Source organism: Megalops cyprinoides, chromosome 10, assembly GCF_013368585.1.
Source record: "Megalops cyprinoides isolate fMegCyp1 chromosome 10, fMegCyp1.pri, whole genome shotgun sequence".
Lineage (NCBI taxonomy): Eukaryota > Metazoa > Chordata > Actinopteri > Elopiformes > Megalopidae > Megalops > Megalops cyprinoides.
Window position 1 is genome coordinate 921,522 of NC_050592.1, and position 13,479 is coordinate 935,000.

The following is a 13,479-nucleotide window of genomic DNA, read 5'->3' on the forward strand; positions in this document are numbered from 1 at the left end:
CTGTGTGTCACTCCGGATGACAGCACCAGGGAGACAGAGGAGTGATGCCCACAGCCGGGCTGCCTCCCTGCTGACCGGATCCCTTCTGGGACGGACAGGAGGCGACCGCTCAAATATGGCAGACCCGAATATGAGGAAGGGTGAGATTACAGTTAGAGACAGCGAGAGATAGAGGGGAAAGGGAAAGAGAGAGAGAGGCAGAGGCAGAGGCACTGTGGCTGACAGGAAAGCGGAGGGGGTCATTGTCCTCGGTGGGGGCGCAGAGTGGCGCCTGCCAGCTGTTTGTCCCCGTCCCTGTGGAGCCCAGGTCTGTTTGAGCAGAAGATCCACTGTGATAGCACTGGCGACCGGGGGACATCATCACTGTCTCTGCCTGGGAAACCCCTACCCGCCCCCCCCCCCTCACTGCGACCATCTCTCACCGTCCCACACCCGCCCCCCTCCTCACCGCCCCCCCCCCCCTCCTCACCGCCCCCCTCCTCACCGTCCCACACCCGCCCCCCCCCTCACCGCCCCCCCTCACCGTCCCACACCCGCCCCCCTCCTCACCGCCCCCCTCCTCACCGTCCCACACCCGCCCCCCTCCTCACCCCCCCCTCACCGCCCCCCCCCCACTGTCCCACACCCGCCCCCCTCCTCACCGCCCCCCTCCTCACCGTCCCACACCCGCCCCCCTCCTCACCGCCCCCCTCCTCACCGTCCCACACCCGCCCCCCTCCTCACCCCCCCCCCTCACCGCCCCCCCCCACTGTCCCACACCCGCCCCCCTCCTCACCGCCCCCCTCCTCACCCCCCCCCCTCACCGCCCCCCCCCCCCCACTGTCCCACACCCGCCCCCCTCCTCACCGCCTCCCCTCACTGTCCCACACCCGCCCCCCCCCACCGCCCCCCCCCCTCACCGTCCCACACCCGCCCCCCCCCCACTGTCCCACACCCGCCCCCCTCTCACCGCCCCCCCCCTCACCGTCCCACACCCTCCCCCCTCCTCACCCCCCCCTCTCACCGCCCCCCCCTCACCGGCCTGCTGCGCTGTACATTATGTTCCTGTTCTGTAACTCCTTCATACATTTTAATATGTACAATACAATTTAAGTGAGAGATTTGGCTAAAGAGGCTAAAGAGGGGCAGCAGTGTGGTGTTGTGGTAAGCAGCAGGGCTAAAAACCAAAAGGTTGCTTGCTCAATCCCCCGCTGTTGTATCCTTGGGCAAAGTACTTAACCCACAATTGCCTGAGTAAATACCCAGCTGTATAAATGGATAAAATTGTAAGTCGATCTGGGTAAGAGTGTCTGCTAAATGACAATAATTCAAAATAATGTAATGTATGTGGGTTTCAAACTCCCAGTGAGGTGTCAGGAGCTTGCCATATCTGTGTTTGTTTCTCTATTTCTGACACTCAGACACACCACATCCCCATGGCTTTGGCCTGGGCCTCTCACTCCCCCCTTCCACAGATCATTTTAAGATGATCTGCATTTCATTTTCCAAGACTCCACCAGCTTAACAAAAGCTTTAGCTTCATAATTCTATTTTGTCTCAGTGCATCCAGATAGTGCCACCATGTGCTTCATAAACTGTCATCATATGGATTGGCCTGCCTTCACTCAGAGAACCCGGTCCACAGCGGCAGGAATGGAGGGTGTTCAGTACTGAATAACCTGGCCTGGTGGGTTTGTGGGTGTCACTCCAACAGCGATCTCAGCTCAGCCATGGTACTACCTCTTAACAGTACCCTTGCCTCATTATGCTTTCCAAAAATACATCTTCAAACCTTTCCAAATGAAAACTAAGATATTTTGACAGTTATTGTTTACATTGTCACATCACTGGTGGCCATTCGGGCTGGGAGCCAGCCAAACAAGGAGAGAGATAAAACTGGAAATGTACAAGGAGAGAGGAAGAAAGAGAGAGCACGAGAGGGAGAGAGGAAGAAAGAGAGAGCGTGAGAGGGAGAGAGGAAATCAGGTACAGTGGTGCAGTGGATACATACACAGCCACAGGGAAGACACCATGCTACCTCCTGCTGGGAGGTGTGTGTGTGTGTTTGTGTGTGTGTGTGTGTGTATGTGGGTGTTAATTTCAGGTTTACTTTTATTCCGCTTGTATGCAAAATGTATTTTTACACCTCATTATACTCACACAACCACACACACACACAAACATATAGATACACACATGTGGTTTTATCAGCATGTATCCACTCTTCATAATGATATAAACGATTTGTTACTGGCTGTTGCTGAGTGTTGCTGTCCCACAAGATTAATTATCTTCTTTGTCCAATGAAACAGATCTCACTCAGTAAAATTTTACCAGCGTCTTTTCACAAATGAAAATGAAAAAAAAAAAAAAAACAACAACAACTGAGATCCACCAAGAAGCCATTCTCGGTTTATCTGTTGACGCTGGAGTTCTTGTGAGCCAAAACCAACGACCGAGGTCAAGGGGTTATCACCTAGCGAGACTGACTGACGCGGGAATTCCATACGTGCGGACTCGCTGTGTCACCTGAATGCATGACTCAGGATACCAGTCAGATTATCTCAGGTGTTAAATAATTGCTTTCTGAATTTTGAGCATGATCTCTGATAGATATTAAAATAGCCTTTATTTACTGCCAGACAAGTTGTTTTATGTATTTTCCCAAAGTATTTCTAGAATATTAGCAGTATTGGTGGTATAGTAGTTCTGCAGATCCAGGAGAATAACCTTTCCTCTCAATGCCAATGTTCTGTTTTTTGGAATAAAATACCCTTTGAGACACCGTATCATGGCCACCGTCATCGTTAGAATCAATATGCATCAGGATCAGAATGGAAAAGTTATTACTGGAATTACAGAATTGTACGGTACACCAGCCTCATGAGCAATGAAACGTTTTCCTTTATGGAGACAACAGCATATCTTATTATTATATAATGTTATTTGCTTACATGCGAGTTGTTGAAGTAGTAATACTCAAAACATTTCGGCCTACATTAAGATTATTGTTTTATTATTAATTTTTAGAAATGTCATGGTCCGAATCTGTAATCATTAGATTCATATTGTGATTACAGTTGTTTAATCTTTTATAACAGTGAGTAATTATTGTTATATTGAGGAGCTGGTTTTCACTGTGCCGTGATGATCGCCCACCCACGGAGGTAACGGAATTTCCCAGGTCATGGAGGCGCGTACCCCGCAGTGCGCCGCTCGCTGTCGGCGCCTTGACTTCCCGACCTCGGCTCTGGAATTCCCGAAAGCTCGGGTCGACGGTGGAAAGTGCTGCCACGGGCAGATTACACCGACAAAACCGCAACCTGCTAAGGCAGTCAGAGGAACTGTTGTAGAGCCTGATAATCACGGCCCATAATTCAGTAAGGGCAATGCTAATGCAAAGATCTACATTCAGTTCAAGTCCCCGTCTGTGTTTTTTTAATCTTGTTCCATCTTGCGTTGACGGGCCTACGGGTAATAAATTGTACTCAAAGTTATTGGACAGCAGCTCCCAAATGATCTGTAACTTCGGTTATCTTCATTAGCTGAAGCTGCCGAGGAGAAAGCATCTTAATGACGGACCGCTTCCTATATGCATTGCACAGAATTACGTCATGATGTTCAGACTTGTAACACTTATTCATATTTCTAAATATTAATAGATTTTTGAAATGCCTAAAATGCCGATGATGTTTGAGCGAAAGAATAATTACTCTTTAACACAACATGAAGACATTACGCAGCCATAACGCCGGACAAGCATACTGTCTGATTATTACCATCTGAAAGGGATGATTTTATAATTTCTGGTGAGTGATTTGCTTTAGGAACACTTTTGCACAAAACATTGTCTTTGCCTTTGTAAATCATACGTTTTTTTTTTTTTCTGTAAATTCCCACTTTAAGTTAAGCAAGTCTTGACGGGAATGGGCCGGGCAGCGGCGGGCGGGGCGGGGATGAGGCAACAGCGACCGGGATGCCTATAAAACCAGCGGCTTTGCCCCCGTCAGCCACACGCCGCTGACACCAGCAGCAACAGCCGAGAAGACAGCTGAAGATTCACTGCAAACCAAAGCTGTACCAAACCGACAGAACTGAAGGGTGACGAGCGACCAGCCTAGTTACAGCTATTCTTCAGAGGGCGAAGAACTTGCTGTATTCCGAATTACGCCACAGGTGGTTCAAAACAGGGCGCAAGAAACTTCAAATAGAGATTTTTTTTTCCTGAGAAATATTCAATTAAACCAAACCGAAAATGAAGTGCATGCACCTTGCGGTCCTAGTCGTCCTCCTCGGCATCTGCGTCCTTCACTGCACGGCTGTTCCCTACTCAGAGGTGAGTATCAGGAACGAGCTCCCTGCCGCCATCTCCACGTGTGCAGTTTAATCGCAAACCACACGGTGTATCTCACCCCGGTCTTTTGGAATTGCACTTGTTTTACTCCAGACGCTGATGGAGGAGAAGGAGAAGAGCGACGCTCCAGTTGAGGACCGAACACAGACCGTCTCCACAGCAGAAGAAACGAGTCCCCTGGTACGAAATTCAGTCGGTTAAATTGACTGACAGTTAATTACCTTTATCGTGTTCGAAAGTGAGACATTAGGGCCGATGTCACGTCGCGGGGTAGAATTATTGTAATGTCACCTGTCATCGTGTAATTGCTGTGAATATTGGAGGGAGGCGTTGCAGCGGGAGCTAATACGTGAATGCGATGTGAGAGCATGAATGAAGTCGGGCACAGGAACCTGACCGCGGTGTGTTTCTGTCCCCCCCGCGCAGGAGCTCCTCAGGGCGAAGCGGCAGAGCCACCTCTCCCTGTGCCGCTACTGCTGCAAGTGCTGCAAAGGTTACAAAGGCTGTGGATACTGCTGCAGATTCTAGGGAACCAAATCCAGGAAGACTCGGGTTCGAAGATAGAATTTCACCAAGAACTTTAAATTATTTAACACATTTTTATTGTCATTTTGACTCCTGAGGCCAAAGTCAATGCAGGCTACTCAACAGAACAACCCGTCTTGTGTTTGGATGGTCTCCACAACCTATTTTCAGACAAAACGCACAACCTCTCTCCTGCATCACAACGTTTTGTATCTTTTTCTAACGTGTGCTGCGAGCTATGCATAACCTTAACAAAATATGATACATAAGGTCTGGCTTGTAAGAAATAATCGGAAACAGTGGAAACTATTTATAGCATAATTTTAAATTGTGTTAATACAATACCCATAGTATGTTTTTAAGTGTTCGTTTGAAGTTGCAATGCGTAACAATTCTCTGAACTTTTTTAACCCATAAGTATTGAAATGTGTTGTACAAAGTGTTATATATGTAAATAAAGAGTTCCTCAGAACGGAGCGTTTGAGTCCCTCCCTTGAGTCCTTATCTTTTGCAGGGATACACTTTCATTTGCTGCGAATGAAGTCCCATCACCACCACCAAACACTGCATTTTGTGCAGATTGAAACTGGCGTTGAGTGCCACCTCGCGGCCGCTTATTAACACCGTTACTAGGCAGGTTTATTTTGGCAGGAGAATGTGGTGAAGTGACAGCTACACTGATATTCAAATTAGCCACGAGGCTGGCTGCTAATTATGAGAGAGGGAGGACGCGCAGGCCATTGGATTATGTAGCCCTCACCCCGGATAAACTGATAAAATATCGTTCCTTTGTATCACTGAGCAGAAGCGAACACTACGTCTGTGTTTTGGTGACACCACATGGTGTCACCTACTATGAAGCGAGGGGCACACAGATATACGTCTGGCCAAGAGTGCGCATCGTGACCTGCGTCTTTTACTCATCAGGGATCTTGTAACAATCTGCAAGTCTGAAACGGTGATACAGTGGGTCCTGACGTTAGGGGACGCCAAAGACCACGGACAGTCCGTAACGTGCGCGCAATGTTTTGTACATCCCCGGCGTGTCGGTCTGAATTCCTTTCAGACAGCGATCTGACCCCGCCATGCACACGCGTGCGAGAGCATACATCTAGAAGGACACATGTTCTACGTCATATTACTGATGCTCAAACACAACAGGCCACTGACATAGTTTAATATCGGTCCTGCAACAGCCTGCCCATACACGGGGTGCATGGTGCATGCAAAATACGTAGGACTGAGCGACATACCTTACCTTACGTTAAGCATTTGTCATATCAATTTATAAACTACTGCTACGGCGTGGGCCCCCTATACTGCCCTTGTCCGTCATGTGATGCAATTTGCATTTAGACCACAGCAATCTTAAACTGTGTCAGGTGTTGAGTCGATACTGTGGAGATTCCTAAAAAGAATTGATGGCGTTTGTAATCAAGGCGAACCACCAACACAAACATGCCGCCCGACCGCTCCAATGCCCGGGTCTGCCTAGCACCTGGAGTCGTTAGTTTTAATTAGCCAAGAGGACTGATGGGGACATCTCCTGTCCCTCCCCCCAGAAGTACGCAGAAGAATACTGATGCCTTTGCCATCGGTTACAGATTAGTTCAGCAGCACGCTCAATCGGCAGTTTTGCTTCTGCCAAGCCTCGCTCCTACAAGCGCTCTTTCTTCTTTACAATAAAAATCTGTACCTCTATTTCCGGTTATTTACGGCATTTCTCTGTTTAAAGTTCTCAACAGAATTATGTGGAATCTATTCGGCGCGTAACGGTCTCTCGAACGTCGCTAAATAGGTTCAAACAGAGATAGTGTGTAGCACAGTGTGATGGCAATCGGGACAGCAGGACGGTCTGTGGTTTCGCAGAAACAAAGAATGCGATTTCCTATTTGCTGAAATGTCTGTCCGAGACCGGTCCCATTTATCTTATTCCGTTTTATTTGTATCTGTGTTTGAAGTGTGCCGCCTCAGATAGACTCGCTCCGCTCCAGATATATCCTCCATCCGCGCACAACCTCTAATTTACATTTCGGCTCGGCTCCCACCCCGTCCACCCGCTTCCTTCTCCAACCATTTCCCTACACAGAATTACTGACACCTGTGATTTTGAAGGCATGCCATTTAACGTTTCGTCGCAGCTTGTTTAAATAAAGATCTCTTGTCTGATGACCACTTCCAGGTGAATGGTCGCAGTTCAAAGAAGTTGTTTTTTAACGTTTGATTGTCGCATCATCAACTCCATTGACATGTAAAGTCTGGTCTCTTATCTGACTCAGGCAACTGGAACTTTAAAGCTTATCCATGCCACAGCAACCTAAACATTACAAACCGCTGCACACATACACACATGCATGTTCTCTGTTTCGATTCAGTTCAATTCAATTCAATTCAACAGAACACCCTCTCCCTCCCCTCTCCCTCCCTCCCTCCCTCTCTCTATCTCTCTCTCTTACACACACACACACACACACACACACATACACACACAAACATGCACATTTAAGCTCTCTCTCTCTCTCTTTCTCTCTCTCTCTCTCTCTCTCTCTCTCTCTCTCTTACACACACACACACACACACATTGCCTGTGTTGTCTGGGAATGTTGCCTCTCATCTTATTCCATCTCTTTGTCTCATAAGTTTTCCATCAAATGGCATCGGTTCTGATTTTGTGTGACCTAATAGTCACCAGGCATAATTTGGGCTATGAGGCTGAAAGGGTTTGGAAAAAGACAAGGTCAAGAAATTTGCCTTGCTATAAAAATGAATCTGAATTCAGATTTCTCAAAATTAATTTTCTTTCTTTCATTATTTCCGTCTCTCTCTCTTCTGAGAGAGAAGGCTATGGGAGAAGGACTATGACTTCAGGTCATAAAATGAGGTCTATTCATGACACCTGAAATATAGAGGTTGCTCAATAGTAGATGACCGTAACCAAAAATGAAAAGATATTGACATATGTAATTGGAGTTAATCATGGATCATAGATCATAATCATAGATCTTGGTCATCCACTGCTGAAAACAGCTGTCAGGTTTACATGGTTAACAGGATCTTGCTGCTCCTTTTTGTCTTTGAGAGATGAATTTCACGATGAAGTTGGACGCTGTACCAAATGTAAGTAATTTGTTCAACATCTGTGCTAAATTCACTCGGAGTATTGGACAAAAGCAATAATCTGAAGCAAAACAGAGACAGGCCATAAAAAACTAAACAAATATATGGTCACTGTCCGATGCAGTCTCTACCATTAGAATATCTGCAGCCGATCACTGTCAGGTGCAGTCTCTACCATGAGAATATCTGCAGCCGGTCACGGCCGATGCAGTCTCTACCATGAGAATATCTGCAGCCGGTCACGTCCGATGCAGTCTCTACCATGAGAATATCTGCAGCCGGTCACGTCCGATGCAGTCTCTACCATGAGAATATCTGCAGCCAGTCACTGTCCGATGCAGTCTCTACCATTAGAATATCTGCAGCCAGTCACTGTCGGATGCAGTCTCTACCATGAGAATATCTGCAGCCAGTCACTGTCGGATGCAGTCTGTACCATGAGAATATCTGCAGCCGATCACTGTCAGGTGCAGTCTCTACCATGAGAATATCTGCAGCCGGTCACTGTCCAATGCAGTCTCTACCATTAGAATATCTGCAGCCCATTTCTCTCCAGAATCACAGTCCTGCGCCTCTATCTGCATAACAAGAGTGATGTGACAGGAAAAGAGTGCGAAAGCCTAATAGGAGAAGTGAGCTTTTTTAAAAAGGTATTTTTAGGTTTTTGTTTTGGAATATGCAAAGTCACCAAAGGCAACTGGCTGCAGTGGTGTCATCTGTTGTTGAAGGGAGAGAATGTGCCTTTTGGCCAGTTAAAATAGATCAGTGTAAGGCTGTAAAGACATCTGGGTAAAAGTTCTTTATCTCGTGAGTATGAAAATTTGCAACACACTCACTGTTTCCGTAGTGCTTTAACACACGCACATACAGTTTTTGAAAATCAGTTGTGCTTAAGTATTCCCCTTCCACTCATTAGTAGTAGTAGTAACTGTAAAAATATGAGTTTTTTGTCCAGAATTCACAGATTGAGATAACTGAAACACGGGCTATGGAAAACGAAGATGAAGACTAAACTTCAGGGATGATTTTTGCAGGTACGTATAATGGGTTTGAAGCATTTAGTTTATTTATGAACAAAGAAGGGACCCCATGATTCAGCGAGGTATCACCTGATTCCTCTGCAGACTCTGCTGGTCCAATAGGCACAGTCGGACTGTCGGTGTGACACCATGCAGAATTACACACGCTGGTGGAGAGGAGACACCATATGAGGCACGAGGCCTAGAGGAAAACGAGCCCAGGGAAAAAGCAGGCTGCAGCACAGACACAAAAAAGAGGGTAAAGGAGTGAAAAGCAGAACCAGAGTTTCACACACTGAGGGAGAAAAGGGCGTAGCAGGGATGATGGCCATCATTTGGTGGAGGTTGGTGGAGGCTAAACTAGATGATGTTGTTGCTCTTCGTCAGTGGAGTCTGAAAGGCAGGCATGGATGTTGCTGAAAGCAGCCCTACAGCCTTCTGGGTAGAGGAGACAGAGCACTGTCCCAGCAGAGCAATGCCCACTACTCCCAGCACCGCCATGGCGATTCTGCCCTGGGTAAACCGATATGCACCGCAGTGAAGCCGGCCATGCGGCTGCCGGGACTGCATGTCTGCATGTAGGACTGCTGCACAGGACTCATGTTAACCTCCTGTGCCTTCTCTTCCTCTGTCATATTCACTCTCACACGCTCACACACCAATCAAAAATTTTTATCACCTTCCCCTCTTCTCTTTGCTGTGGATTTCCCCCTCACTCTCTCCCTTTCTTTCTCTTTCTCTTTCTCTGCCCGCATTATCTATTAAAGCCATTGGACTCACCAGCACATAATTTAGGGGCCTGATTCACACACTGCACCTATCCATTACCTATATATAGCATATATTGAAATTTGGTTGGTATGAAGCAGGTCATTTGCAAGGTCATGCACAGAGACTGATATTACCCAGGCCCGTGTCCCCGGGGAGTGAGGTTCCTGCTGACTCCACTGTCTCTCTAGGCAAATGCATGCTCGGCTAATGCCGCGGGAAAATTACAATCCGGGGGGGTGGAGAGGTGTGTGTGGGGGGGGTTCTTCTACAGGCATCCCTCACCCCCTCAGTCTCCCCAGCTGCAATTCTCATCCCGGTTCAAATTGCCAACCCCATTTCTGGCCGTGTTCATGTTACAGGCTCAGGAGGACTCTGATGTGCTATATTATAAAATGCAAAGCACACTCTACCGACCCCACTCACTGTGGAACTCTGGGATATCTAGGTCAGAATCAGCATTGATTGGTTCAGGGACAGTAAGTCAGCTCCAATGTTTGCTGCGACGTTGTATTTGCTGGTCACGTATTTCAGTCAATCTGTGGGTACGGCGAAGCAGTTACCCATGATTCTCTCCTCTGTCAGGATTCGGGATACATACACATGCATGCTTTTCATTTTGTTTCTATTGGGCACATGCTGCCAGAAAGCCTCCATTCCAGGTACACATGAAAAGGGGAACTGCTATGTACGGCAGAAAGTTTGAACAGAACAGAGAGACCGGTGACTAGTTTAATGAAATCTGGACGGGGAGACCAGTGGTCAGCATTTGTCATTCAAATATGCTGTTTGTTTAAGACAGGATACTGGCGCACAGGTCTTGTTGGGAGTCTACTGTGACCACGCCCCTAGGTCGTTTGCTACGCTGATTGTTCCGCTGGGACTCTTGAGACTGCATGCTTTTTGAGTCACCTAAACCGAACACCCCACTGTTGCGGCTCCGGTGGTTGTGGAGCCTACAGTACAGCTGGGGGCAGATCCCTAAAGTCAGGGGGTTCACCTTTCCCACCTTGGACTGGGAGCGCTGCCCTGTGACACTTTTGGGTTTGTTTATTATTATTATATACACACTCAGGAGAACCAAATCACCACACATGCAGACTGCCCCTGGCATTGGGTCAGGTGTGCTGCATGACCATCATATTTCTGAGATGTAAATTTCGCAGAACCGTAGAGGAACATATATGCCCCGCCTGGGCTGGCCGGGGCTGTAGCCTCAGTGAGGAGAGACAGGACGTAAGAGGATTGATAGCTGGAGTCACTCTCATCAGGCGCAGCCTGTTTCTCTGCCTTTATTGTGCTTTCATTTAGGTCCCGCTTTGCATATTCACTTACGTAATACTCGGCTGATTTCACCACGGCCTGTGAAGGTTGCCTGAATGTGTCTTCAAAGTGATGCAGCGATGTCAGTGCAAACGGAGAACTGTCACAGCAGACTGCATGTCCTCCTCACGTGGTTTCAGTGTCGTTTGCACAAGTCTCCTCCCACTTTTATTTTTTTTAATCCAGACAGATTCCCTTCATATTCTGATGACACACAAGAAAAAAATGTAAACTGATATTAAACTGATAGTAAACTGATATTAATACTCAAAAGCTCCTCTGTGTCCTACTGCTGTTTGCCCCAGGGCTTGGAGGGGACTCATTGGCCACTCCAAAAGACTCATCAGACATGCGTGACAGGCTGGTGGCTCGTGTAGGACAAACAGCGCCACAGCCAGGGGGTAGGGGAGTCACAGCCAAGCATGTGTGTGTGGAGCTGAGTATACCGTGACCCTCTGCTGATTACACATGAGACATGACCCCCCTCCCACCCCCTCGGATCGTAGCTGGGGAGCTGGTTTGTCCACGCGGGGTCCCCGCTCGGTTCCGTGCCACTTGCAGTAGCATCTGTGTGGTCTCTCTGCGCGGGTCTGCAGCAGCACCCAGCTGGTCTCCCCTGCACCCCTTACCACATGCAGAGCCACCACACCTCCAACTGCCAAACCTCACTTCCCCAACCAGGACTACATTACCCACAATCCGCTGGGTCTTTATTAACCCCTCCTATGGCCCCTTTCCTATGCTGTTTGACATTTTATGTCAGAGACCTATCATAGTCTTTTTGTCATGTCCCTATTGTCCATTTCAAATGCCTGTCATTCAGCACATACAGATTTAGGGGCGCATCCCATGATGCATGTTTTGGGGACTCGATGATAGCGTTCCTTGTCATTGTAGCCCTTTTAGTCAAGACTAAGTGTGCCTTCTACAGTGTCCAGGTTTCCTGTTATTAATTATGCATAACAATAATAATTATTATATGATTTGTATCTCAGAACATAACCAACTGTTCTTTGAAAATGTCCAATGTAAATCGAAGACATGAGAAAAATGCTGATTTTTTTAAATCTGGGAAACAGACAAACAATTCCAAAAGCCACTGCAGACCTGCAGCAGAAAGTGGTGAACATCTTTACACCGCAGCATCATTCAGAGTGAGGTAGTGTGTGCTTGCTGAGATTCAGTAGACAATGTGTGAACTGGCAGAATCTGTACAGGTGAGCCCACAGCTCCGCCTGCCAAATACTCAGCTCCAATGAGTGTGATCAGGGATGACTTCTGACATCATAATGCTGTTTACGTACAGTTCACACATACTAATGACATCACACATGTCCCTCCGTGGAATGGAACACCGCCACATCCACCAGGGGGCAGGTGTGAGCACCCACCTTTTGAGGATGACTTAGACTTACCCAGGATGACTTAGACTTACCCAGGATGACTTAACTTGCAGTGATATAGTAAGTGGCACTGATGAATGCTTAGCATTCTACTCGGATTGGTAGCTAGCTAGCTTGCAGTTTTGTAATTTATCATTCAGATAGCTGCTTAGCTATCCAGCAACCCACGTCCAGGAGTGTTATGCTAGCTTGCCAACTGCATAGCGACCTCTCTAGGACAGGATGGGGACGCCTGCGTTTGGCTGCCACCCTGATGGTCAGGAAACCGTATCCAGCTGTATTAATGGATAACACTGTAAATCGCTCTGGATAAGAGGGTCTGCTAAATGCCAATAATGCAATGCAATGAAACCGCAGCACAGACTGCACTCTTAACATTTTAAACAGGTATACCCTGAGGTGGCTGCAGTCCTGCCGGATACTGCAGCCTCTCTCTCCCTGAGCTGTGTGTGATGACATGATTGAACATGTAGTATAGCCAGGCTGAAACGTGATGTAGTGCTGCCTGCACTTGCAGACGTTTTCATTTCTTTTTTCCCCTCTTTCTTGGCTTTGTTTATTCGGTCTTGATAAATAATACATGCCCGCATACAAGGCTGTTCCATGAACTCAGACTGAGTGAAAAACTAAACATCCTGATTTTTCATTACATTTTAGATTATACTTGTTCCTCACATGATGTTATTTATGTATTTATGCGTGTTACTGTTTAATCTCAGCCCTCTATGACCCATGGAGCTGTGAGCGGCTCTGGTGCGGGGTCCCTGCACCCGACTGCATGAAGCACAGGGGACATATCTAGATGCGTGCATGTTCTGGGGCGTGAGGGTTTACAAAGGGTTATTTTTATGCTAATGACTCTTTACCCCATCTACAGTGTCTCCTAGATTAACCCCACAACTCAAACAACTTGGCAACACTTTCCCTGACACTGCACTCATTACCATGAGAAAACCACTCTAAGAATCTGCATCTCGTCACTTTCAGCTGA

The 13,479-nt window shown here is 47.4% G+C and overlaps 1 protein-coding gene across 1 annotated transcript; it reads left to right on the forward strand.

Annotated features, from left to right (window-relative positions):
- The first annotated feature begins 3,992 nt into the window (after window positions 1–3,992).
- Window positions 3,993–4,963, forward strand: LOC118785001 (hepcidin antimicrobial peptide). Its single transcript, XM_036539524.1, has 3 exons — window positions 3,993–4,315; window positions 4,427–4,513; window positions 4,760–4,963. Exons 1-3 carry the CDS (start codon window positions 4,235–4,237, stop codon window positions 4,859–4,861), a joined length of 270 nt encoding a protein of 89 aa, XP_036395417.1. The 5' UTR covers window positions 3,993–4,234; the 3' UTR covers window positions 4,862–4,963.
- Window positions 4,964–13,479: the final 8,516 nt, after the last annotated feature.

Excerpts from the sequence above, each read along its gene's own strand:
- LOC118785001 (XM_036539524.1), top strand. The coding sequence starts at position 4,235 with ATGAAGTGCATGCACCTTGCGGTCCTAGTCGTCCTCCTCGGCATCTGC. Across the intron at positions 4,316-4,426 it reads CGGCTGTTCCCTACTCAGAG|ACGCTGATGGAGGAGAAGGA; the intron begins GTGAGTATCAGG and ends GTTTTACTCCAG. Across the intron at positions 4,514-4,759 it reads CAGAAGAAACGAGTCCCCTG|GAGCTCCTCAGGGCGAAGCG; the intron begins GTACGAAATTCA and ends CCCCCCGCGCAG.